This window comes from Strigops habroptila, chromosome 13 (genome assembly GCF_004027225.2).
Source record: "Strigops habroptila isolate Jane chromosome 13, bStrHab1.2.pri, whole genome shotgun sequence".
In the NCBI taxonomy this organism is placed as follows: domain Eukaryota; kingdom Metazoa; phylum Chordata; class Aves; order Psittaciformes; family Psittacidae; genus Strigops; species Strigops habroptila.
Genome location: NC_044289.2, coordinates 15,458,685 through 15,469,372, shown reverse-complemented (window position 1 = coordinate 15,469,372; position 10,688 = coordinate 15,458,685). Strand labels below are relative to the sequence as shown.

Genomic DNA, 10,688 nt, shown 5'->3' with positions numbered 1-10,688 from the left:
TCAGGGTGCCCAGAGAAGCTGTGGCTGCCCCATCCCTGGCAGTGTTCAAGGCCAGGTTGGACACAGGGGCTTGGAGCAACCTGCTCTAGTGGAAGGTGTCCCTGCCCGTGGCAGGGGTTGGAGCTGGATGAGCTTTAAGGCCCCTTCAATACAAACCATTCCCTGACTCTATGATGACACCAACCCCAGCACCACCGCCCCAGGATGCGCCAAGCGCGGGGACCCCCCATCACCGCGCCGCGGCTCCACCACCCCCGGTACCGCCGGGGCAGCGCCGGGGCCGGCGGGAGCGCTGGGACACGAGCGCCACCCCGTGGTCACCGCGGGGAAGCGACCGCGGAGCCGCAGCGCTTGGGATGGGAGAGATGCCTTCAATCCCTGCGGAGGAACCCCCGGGGGGTGCGGGGGGTCCCACAGCCGGGCCATAGGGCCACCGTGGCATCGGGTCTGGGATCATGACGGTGATGGGGACGCGAGGCAGCCGGTCTCATGGCTCATGCTGCAGGTCCGTGGTGATGAGCATGAAGCCCTGTGGGAAATTAGGGTGAGACGGGGACATGGGGGGTTTGGGGAGCACTGGGGTGGGGGGACAGTGGCAGCACCTACCTCCTGCAGTGAGAGCCGGGGGTTGAGCAGGCGGAGGCCGTGCGGGGTGGGCAGGGGGACACGGGCCTGGAGCCACTCTACGGGAGAGCAGAGCGTGAGGGGCAGCCCTGCGGCAGCCAGAGGGGGACAATGGGGACAGGATGGGGACAGCACTCACTGTTTGCCCTGGGCACCCCGAAAAGCCTCAGCCCCAAGTTGAGCAGCGTCTCCAGCCTCTGCACCTGCGGGACAGGCAGCCCTGAGCCCAGCACGGGGGCCACAGCACCCCCCGGACCCTTCGACCCTGCTCCCAGGTGATGAGGAAGCCATCGCTCCCCTCTTGTGTCCCTGTCCCAAGCACGGCCACTCACCTCCACCGGACCCACGTGCGATGCCACCTGTGTCACTCTGAGCCTGGAGGATGAGAGCAGGGTGAGATCCAGGCACAGGGACAGGGACTGTCCCCTCCCAGGGCAGGGGTGGTTCCAGCTGAGGACCCGGCTGGGTACCAGTGCCAGGGCAGCAGGCACAGGTGAGAGCTGGGGCAGGATGGGGCCTGAGCAGGCAATACGGGACCCAGGGAGGAAAACAGCCAGAGGTGGAGAATGGGTACATCCATGGGGAGGCCAGACCCGGCACTGGGCACTCACCCCCTCAGGCTCATGGTGGCCCCGAGCCTGTTCCCAGTGATGGTCGGCTTCCCCGTCACGTTGGCATCCTGCAGCAAGATATTGAAAGATATTGATATTGAGATATTGAAAGATCAGGGCAGTGCCTGCAACCCTGCATCACCCCCATCACCCTGCATCACCCAGCATGGCCCAGCATCACCCCAGCATTATCCAGCATCACCCTGCATGGCCCAGCATCGCACTGCATCACCCCAGTATCACCCAGCGCCACCCCAGCTGCCACAGCAGCACCAGCCACTCACGATGTCCAGCAGGAAAGCAGGGACATGGGTGCCATTGGGGAGCACCACGAAGGCCTCAGCGGAGCCAAATAGGGCCCCGTGCACAGCATCGGGGTGGCAGGAGAAGAGGGGCTGCCGGCGGGCCCAGACCTGCAGCTCCATGGGCTGGTCCGGGTAATGCTCCTGCAGCTGGAGAGAACCGGGGCTGGGCTGGCACCGGCACCACCGGCACCAACCGGGGCTCCCAGTGGGTCCCCACCACCACCCTGCCCCGTGCATCCTGTCCTGCCTGTGTCCCATCCCATGTCCCATCTCCCCTGTGCCCCACCTCTCCTGCATCCCATCCTCTGTCCTCTCCCTCCTGCTTCCCACCCTACCTGTCCCCCATCCCATGTCCCATCCCGCCCGCATCCTGTCCTACCCCACATCCCACCTCTGTCCCCTTGACCCCATGTCCCATCCCACCCGCACCCACCTGTGGGGAGAAGATCCCAAAGCTCTTGGTCTTCAGCTGGAGCGGGAACCGCCGCAGGAGCTGGAAGGCAGCAGAGGGTCGGGGTGCTGGGGCGCAAGGTGAGGGGACACCCCAGGGACACCCCGGCGGGGGCAGCTCTGCCAGACCCGTCCCTACCATGGCACTGGAGATGTTCCTGCGCAGGGCCCCAGCCGTGAAGTAGGCGAAGGCGGCCGAGTTGGCAACAAAGTCAGTGACAGCCACCAGCAGCATGGGCTCATGTGCCACGGGCAGTGACACCGGCAGCGCCACCGGCAGCGCCACTGGCAGCACCAAAGAGGGCCTCTGCTGGACCTTGTGCACCCTGAAGAACTCCCCCTGTGCAGACAGAAGGATGGATGGATGGATGGATGGATGGATGGATGGATGGATGGATGGATGGATGGATGGATGGATGGATGTGAAGCTCAGCCCAGCATCCAGCATCCAGCCCAGGGATGGTGTTACCTTGATGGCGATGTCCCCGTGCTCCGCTGTGACGGCCGGTGGCCCCAGCAGGGAGTGGTCGATGGCAACGAAGGCGTCCAGCTGTGTGGACACTGCAGGGACACAGGGGAGGTTGTCGGGGTTTGGCCCCACTCTGGGGTCCTGCAGACCCTGCTGGTCACCAGCCCCCCCATCCCACCCTGCCTGGCCTCAGGGTCCCTTTACCCACCTTTCATTTGCTTTAGGGCATCCTCCAGCTTGAAGACACCTTTGCGGAGCTTGATGCAGAGCTGGAAGCAGAGCAGGGAATCAGTGAGCCCATGGATGGGGGTGCCCAAGGCACTCACAGAGCCCGCCATGGAGGGGGACATGGACACCAACACCCCATAGCACAGCGACCGAGCACCCACCTGCTTGTTCAGCTCCTGCTGCAGGGTCCCCTGGAGCGGATGTGCCAGCAGGTTGTAGAGCCAGCTGTGGGGCAGAGCAGGGTCCTCCGATCACCCCACATCCCCCCAGCCCACCACCACCCCGCTGGGGGCACTGGGGGGTCCCTGTGTAGCAGGGACGGGGGAGGCAGGGTCCAGCGTTACCTGTGCCCGCGGTGAAACTCCAGGCGCAGGTCGGTGCCGCGGGCGTCGCAGCCGGCGCTCCACACCGCGGGGCGACCGTCCCCGTCCACGCTCACCCCCAGCACCGCCGCCACGGCCAGGTCCTGCACGTGGAGCTCCAGGGAGCCCCTGTCCTGGCTGGGGATGGAGCGGGTGAGCACAGGCACAGCGGTGGCCCCCCCGGACCCCATCCCTGTGCACAGGCAGGGCAGGACTCACACGGCCCCCAGCCGGGCTCCCCACTCGGCGCTGAGCCGGACGCGGGCGCGTTGCACCATCAGCCTCAGCCCCACGTCCTCGGCGAAGTCCACGCTGGAGTCATTCATCTGCAGCTCGTGGATGTGGATCCTGCACGATACGGGCAGACCGGGCTTGTGGCTGTGTCTGGGACATGGCTGGGATGGGGATACAGACAGGGATGGGGACAAGGATGGGACGGGGACCCCGTGGGCAGCTCTTACCGGGGCACGGTGTAGGTGAGAGTCCCCAGGAGTGGGATGTGGTAGGAGCCCTCTAGGTTCAGCTCATGCTCCTTCTGCAGCAGCGACCGGAGCAGCTCCAGCCCAAAGTGCCGGCCTGGGGCAGAGCAGGGATATGGGAGTGAGACCCAGGAAGTGGTCTGGGATACCTGGGGTGCTGCAGGGGCACAAGCACCCAGGGCCAGATAACCCCTCCTTCACCCATCCTCAGTGCCTGGGCACCATCCCTGCAGGTGCCCCACTAGCCCCCCAGGGAGGGGGCAGAGACCTACCGAATTCCAGCGCTCTCTGGGTCAGCCGGGCCGTGATGCCGGGGTTGGTACCAGTGATGGGCACGCAGACGCTCAGCAGGAGCAGGAGGCAGAGCCACACCGGGCCTGGAGAGCCTCGGGAACGGTGCTGGGAGCTGGCAGCTGGAGCAGGGGACGTGGCCATGGGACACGCGGCTGGGCAGAGACCCCATCCCCGTGCACCGGTCAGGGCTTATATCGGGGCCAGGGTTACATCAGCTCCTGCTCACATGCAGGGCTGCTGCGGAGCTCCGGCCACCAAAAACCCAGCCTTGCCCAATGTGTGACTCAAAGGGGAAGCCGGATCCCCCGTTGTTCCCCACTCGTGGGAGCAGGGGCAGGCAGGGTCCCACGGTGTGCAGCACCGCTGCCGGCCCCACGCCATGCATAGGGTGTGCGGGAGCCAGGGCCACTGGCCGGGGCTCCCCATGGGGGCATGCAGCTCAATGGGGATACAGAGGCCTGGCTGGGCCATGGTCCAGAGGGGCTTTGTCTATGCCAGGACTGGAGGTGATGGAAGAGTAGGGGAACATGGCGAGTTGGTCCCAGGACAGAGCGGGCTGCGCTGGTGGGACAGGGCTCAACCCACTCGCACTGGGAGCAGCGGCTGATCCCACTTTGGGAATGGCTCTGGGGGCCCTGCATTGCAGCACCCAACCTTCACTGGGGGTCAGGGTGGCTGTGGTGCGGTGGGAACGTCAGGACAGTCAGAGCGAGAGCAGAACTGTGCAATCCCCTCCGAAAGCCCCAGCCGCAGGCGAGGAGCCGCTTGTGCTGCTGCCGCCGGTGGGACCATCCCCAGTGGGGTGAGCCCTGGGCCACGGCTGCTGGGGTCCAGCCTGGGGACAGCACCAGGCACCCAGGGATCCCTCTGGGGGTCCAGGGCTCCATCCCAACACCACTGGGGGGACATAGGGCCCATGGCCAACCTCACCAGAGGGACCACAGCCCTGGGCACTGCTCCTTATGGACCCCTCAAGAGCAGCTGCCCGCTTGCCTGGGACCCCCAGTGCCACCAACCACAGCTGCAGCAATGGCCACAGCCACCAGCAGCATCCCAAAGGCCAGCGCTGACCCTGGCCCCCAGCCCCCTGCCCACCACGGCCCCTCCATCCCCAGATGCCCCCGCCATGCACCAACACTCACCATGGCCGGTGGTCACAGTGCCCCATGCCACAGGGGCCGTGGGTCCCACCGCTGGTCCCAGCTCTGCCATGTCCCCGGGGCTGTACGTGGCAGTGAGCGGCAGTGACCAGCTCTGACACCCGTGTCCATCTCGGGGTGGCCGGGCTGGTCGGACCAGCACGTCACCGGCTCCCCGGTCCCTAATCCCTTCCGGGATGAATCAGGTCCCACGAAAACAACCGGGGAGCGGTTGGGGCGCAGGTGGCAGCAGGGCTGGTCCCTCCAGGGCATCCTGGTATGGCCAAATCCGGGATCCCTGCACGTGGCAGCAGCTCAGCCCTGCTCGGAGCCTGTCCCGGTGGTGCCAGCCCTTTGGCAATGCCACACCGTGTCCCCCTGCCCCGGGGGGGGTGATGGCCGGGGCTCGGCTGTGGGACTTGGGGCTTGGGGCAGGGGGTCAGGGGATGGATGCGGGGACCAAAAGCCCAACTCCCCATGGCTCCGGCCGGAGCTTCCACATCTACCGACAATGAACGGGGCAAGGACGGCTCCAGAGGGAAGAGCCCCAACATCCCCACACCGCCCCGGGCAGAGCGCCCAGCCTGGTTCTCCCCGCACAGGGACCCTCTGGCAGGGCGGCCCCGGCCGGGCTGTGCAATGCGAGCGGGCACCGGGAGAGGGACCCATCGCGCTCCGGGACCGGGTGGGAGCCGGGGAGATGGAGGGGACCTGGGGAGTGAAGGAGGGGCAGCAGTGGGATGATAGACGGGAGCTGGGGGGTGATGGAGGGGACACCAGTGGGAGGATAGACGGGAGCTGGGGGGTGATGGAGGGGACACCAGTGGGATGATAGACGGGAGCTGGGGGGTGATGGAGGGGGCACCAGTGGAAGGATAGATGGGAGCTGGAGGGTGATGGAAGGAGGCAACGGCAGGGTCGCAGGGGGTGATGATAGAAGGGACATCACCCACAGAAACCCAGAGCCCACAGCACTCCTACATGTCCCCCAATTGCTGCTACAACCAGGACGAGGCAGTGCCCCAGTTCCCCAAATCACCTGCCCCTGCTCACCCCCTGCCAGGGAACCTGCTGGGCTGGGGAACCACGAGAGGGCACAGACCAACACATGCACATGGAGCTGTGAGCATGCCATGAACACGCAAACACACACATGTGATCATGCAGAAGCACACACACACCTGCAGCCGGAGTGTGCAACCCCTGCCAGCCCCGAGCCCTGGCTGAGGGACCCGGGGGGGCAGGAAGAGTCCCACTAAGGCAACTCTGGCAGCAGGACCCCCCCCCGGACCCCAATTTGCCCTACCAGGCCCTCAGGAAGGTCCGTTCACGGCTGCTGCGGAGCAGCGCAGGTCAGTGCTGCTGCCCGGGGCACCCCCAGCCCGAGGGGTTGTGCAACCCCTGATGCAATTTCCTTGTCCCTAAAAGCTTGTCCAGCCCCAGCACCAAAACAGAACCGCAGGGACAGCACCCTGGGGCCTGCAACCACTTCCCTCGGGGCAGTGCAATGGGACCATCACCCTCCCATGGCCTTGCATCCCACCACAGCCCCGGGAATGCTGCAGGGCCCCTGCTGGAACTGAGGGCAAGGACAGGCCCGTGCTGCAAACTCACCCCTATGCAGGGACACCAGGACCCCACAGTCCCCAGGTGGACACAGAGCCCCCTACCCAGCTCCCAGCACCATCCCCTCCATAGCATCATCCCATCAAGGTGCCCACACAGGAGAAACACATCCCAGTGCTGCTGCATCTTCCCACTTCAGAATCCGGGGTACACCAGCCCCAACACACCACATCTGAGCCCTGGAGTGAGGGGGAAGCAGGACACAGACCCCACAGGAGCAGGTCTATGGCAGGGGACAGTGCTGGGACAGGGACGTGTCCCACAACAGCAGCACTGGGGGGACTGGGATCAGTCCATGGGGGACCTCCAGCACCCACAATGGTCCAGATGGGCTCCCCCAGTTTCACGCTCCCCGGGGGACTGTCCCCAAAGCGCGGGGTTTTGGGGGAGGAAGCAGAGACATGCCTGGTCATCAGGGCTTGTTTAATAACAAAACTCCAGCTATTGTAGAACAATATTCTCCAGCATCATTGTAATATACAATACGGGGAATGCTCTCAGCAATCTGAGAAGGATACATCGGGCAGCACCCCCGGCCCGGGCTGCGGGGGGATGCCCCCAGGGGACCCGGGATGCAGGTGGCCGTGGTCCCGGGATGTCCGCGGCGGGTCCGGAGCGGTCTCAGCGGCAGAGGATCCGGTCGGCAGCGGGTACGCACGGAGCCTGCGGGAGAGGAGGGTGAAGCGGTCGGTCAGAGCTGGTCGGGGGGGTCCCGAGCATGGAAGGGGGTAGAAGAAAGGGGCACCCCCGGGGAGGATAAAGCGCGGTGCAGAGCGGGGGGGGCCCTGGGAACCAGCCGGGCCGGTGGAGCGGGACCTGTCCGGTGCCGGTACCGGGGGGTCCGCACTCACCTCGGGGGGATCCGCGGCGGCGGCGGGGCGGGGGGGCCCGCACTGCAGCGCCAGCTGCAGGTCCCAGATGTAGTCGATAACGTGCTGCAGCAGCTCCACCTTGGAGACCCGCCGGTGCCGCGGCAGCGTCGGAACCAGCGCCCGCAGCCGCGAGTAGCAGCCCTTCATGTCGTACAGCAGCGCGGCGGCCGCCTGCTCCGCCGCTCCCGGGGACACTCCCGGCCCCGGCCCGCAGCGGGCGGCCTCCCCGGGCCGCACCGCCTTCAGCGGGCCACCGGCGCCCGCGGGCAGCGGCGAGGGGACGACGGCAGCGACCTTCATAGCGCGGGGCGGCAGGGAAAGACCGGCGGCGGGACCCTGCGGGCGGACAGAGCAGCCCGCGCCCCGCAGCGCAAATTATAGGGCGCGGCTGCTGGAGGGGCGGGGCCACGGGGGGGCTGCGGAGCCAATGGCGGCGCCGCGGGGGTGGGGACGGCCCCGCCCATCCCATTCATACTTCCCCGAAGGGCAGCGCCTTAAAGGGGCAGCGGCGGCGGGGGGACACCGGGGTGCGGGGGGCTACCGGGGCGCGGGGCGCCGCTGGGCTCGGCCATTCGGGCAGCTCCCCCGGCGTTACAGTGGGTAATCGCCCCGCGGGCTCCCGGTGTCGGGCTCCCACAGCCCCGCTGGCCCCCTGCCCTCTCCCCCCACCCGAATTCCCGGCCCCCCGCAGCCCCCCCGACGGCCCAGACCGTTAGACGCCAGGGCCGTGACGTCACCCATTCATAAAACCCCGCGCGCTGTCAGCGCGGCGCCTCGCGGGCGGTGCCCATGGCGACGGGGGCGGGGCGGGCGGGGGGGCACCGGGCAGCCCCGCGACCCCCGAGCCCCCGTTCGGCCCCACGGGGCTGCCCTGATCGCACCGGGGGGCGGGGGGGGGCGCGGGGTGCAGCTGGGGGTACCGGGGCCGTGGGAGCTGCGGGGGGGGGGGGTGTCCCGGGAGGGGGTCCCTCCTGTGCGGGTGCGGGCTCCGTGCTAGGCCGGTCCCTGCCCCCAAGGGCTTCCGATCCCGGCGGGAATTGCTCGTTATCCCGCACCTGCGGGGCGATGCAGGCAGCACCGGGACCGGGAGCCCAGGGGGGAACCATGAGCGGGACCCCAGTACCCCCCGAACAGTGCGAACTGGGCGGGGGGAGCAGGTAAAGCTGCGGCCTCTGGAGCCATGGGTGTGCATGTGGGTGTGCACGCACAGACACGTGTGTGCACGCTTGGAGACATGTCCATCATACATTCACACACACACCAATGTATGGACATGCTCACACACACATGCACAGGAGATTCACACACAAAAACCTGTGAATGCACACACATGCACAAACATGTCCGTAAGTACATGCACAAACACTGATGCACGCACACGTGTGCACACACTCAGATATGCACATATACAGATGCGCTCATGCATGCACCTATGCACTCTCATGCACCTCACATGCCACTGTGGGTGCTAGAGCAGCCCCCACCGCCTCCTGCGTACCCCCAAGGCTGCACTGCTGCATTGTTGGGCTCTGCAAAGCTGGTGCAGGCCTGGGGCACCCAACAGTGCCGGTCCAGTGCACCTCAACCCTGTGGTGGGACGGGGCTGCCAGGGTGGGCTGTGCCGCTGTGGTGGCACAGAGGTGATGGCACCTTCATGGTGGCATGGCCACAGGCACCTTGTGCCCTTCTTGGCTGGGGAATGCATCATGCAGGTCAGCCCCAGTGTGGGTGCAGGGGGACACGGCACCCTGCTCTTTGGGGTTGGGCTGAGGGCCACCCTCCCGTGCTGGCCATGCTCAGAGTGGCTGCAGCCTCCCCTGGCATGCAGGGAGTCAAAAGGCCCCTCTCTGGTGTGGGGGCAGCAATCCTGGGGAGCACGGATGGACTGTAACCCTCCCAGCTTGGCTGTGGGGAGCTGCATCCCTCGGTGCCGCTGTCCCTCCTCCCCGTGTCCCTCCTCCCGGAGCAGTGGCGGTTCCCAGGGTGGGCACGGCGCCGGGGTCACCCCCTCCATTGAGGGCTCGGCGGAGGGCCTGGTGCTGCCCGGTTCCCACCGCGGCTCTCAAAGCTGCTAATTAGCCCCCATCTGGCAGCGGTGGCCGGGCCACGGCGGGGAGGCCGGGGACATTGTGCACAGAAATGCCTTTCAGAGCCGCGCCGGCCGGGCGCCGCCAGCTGCACCGCCAACAATGCACCGCGGCCCCAGCACCGGCCACCCCGGCGGCCAGCACACCGGCACCGGCTCCGCTGCCACGGCACATGTGGCACATGTCGCCTCAGCCCAGGGGATGCCCTGGGAGATCCAACTGGGGTTGGGAGCACCCGCTGCAGGACACCTTCGCTCCATCCATCGCATGTTGGGGTACTGGGGATGGGATGCCAGGGTCAGGGCTGCTGCTGCGACCACAGGATGCTGCCCTGGCCACATCTGGCCGCGGGTGCCGGCCAGCGCAGCCGGCGGTGTCCAGCAGGACGGATAGCTTCATTTCCATGTCAATTCTGGGAACGGGGCTGGCGGCGCGGTAACAGCGGCCTCGGCCATATGGCGCTGGCTGAGCTCTGTGCAGCCGGGGGGCGGCTGCTTCGCGCCGAGCTGGGGTTGCCCGGCAGCAGGAGCACATCAAAGCCCCCCGGCCGCCCCCCGCCCCGCAGGGACCACACAGGGCAAGGCCACGCCAGGCCGGCGAGGGGCCGCCGGGGATGCCTGTGCCGCGGTGGTGATGGGGACAGGGACCAGCCGGCACCCCAGCACTGGCAGCGCCCAGCACCGTGCTCCGGCACATGGGGACACTATGGTTCAGGCTGGGGCCCCCCCAGTGAATGGGACCCTCAAACTGGGGCTGCTCCTGTGCTGGCTCCATCCAGGTCCTCTCATCCCATCCATGGATGGGCAGTGGGACACGCACAGCCCTGCCCTGGGGCTGTGCGGAGCCTCCAGCCCCCTGATCCAGCAGGATGGTGCTGAGCCGAGCGGCAGATGTGAGCCAGGGCCGCCGGCACAGCTGGAGCAGGGCTGAGGCCTGAGAAAGCCCCTGAGCGTTCCCCTCCCGCCTTCTCCCTTCCCGTTCCCAGCTCCATCCGCTGCAGCCCAGACCAGCTGGAGCCAGGCGGCCCTTCCTGGGATTTATTCCAGCTTCCTGCCCCTCCTCGCCGGCCGGCCGGGGCTGCGCCTGCTCCCGGCTGTTTCCTCTCCCCGCTCGCAGCCGCCGGCCGGGCGCCACGGGCAGGA

The 10,688-nt window shown here is 67.3% G+C and overlaps 2 protein-coding genes across 2 annotated transcripts; both read right to left on the bottom strand.

Annotated features, from left to right (window-relative positions):
- Positions 1–80: 80 nt before the first annotated feature.
- LOC115615391 (bactericidal permeability-increasing protein-like) lies at positions 81–3,963 on the bottom strand. Its single transcript, XM_030503479.1, has 15 exons — positions 3,801–3,963; positions 3,511–3,625; positions 3,269–3,397; positions 3,032–3,187; positions 2,849–2,912; positions 2,668–2,728; positions 2,460–2,551; positions 2,130–2,330; positions 1,974–2,033; positions 1,520–1,687; positions 1,236–1,303; positions 957–999; positions 764–827; positions 607–683; positions 81–529 (listed from the first exon to the last, which is right to left on the bottom strand). The coding sequence occupies exons 1-15, from the start codon at positions 3,961–3,963 to the stop codon at positions 488–490; spliced, it is 1,503 nt and encodes a 500-aa protein (XP_030359339.1). The 3' UTR covers positions 81–487.
- A 3,028-nt stretch (positions 3,964–6,991) lies between these two features.
- On the bottom strand, positions 6,992–7,848 carry ID1 (inhibitor of DNA binding 1, HLH protein). Its single transcript, XM_030503143.1, has 2 exons — positions 7,439–7,848; positions 6,992–7,250 (listed from the first exon to the last, which is right to left on the bottom strand). Exons 1-2 carry the CDS (start codon positions 7,757–7,759, stop codon positions 7,209–7,211), a joined length of 363 nt encoding a protein of 120 aa, XP_030359003.1. The 5' UTR covers positions 7,760–7,848; the 3' UTR covers positions 6,992–7,208.
- Between the last annotated feature and the right edge of the window lie 2,840 nt (positions 7,849–10,688).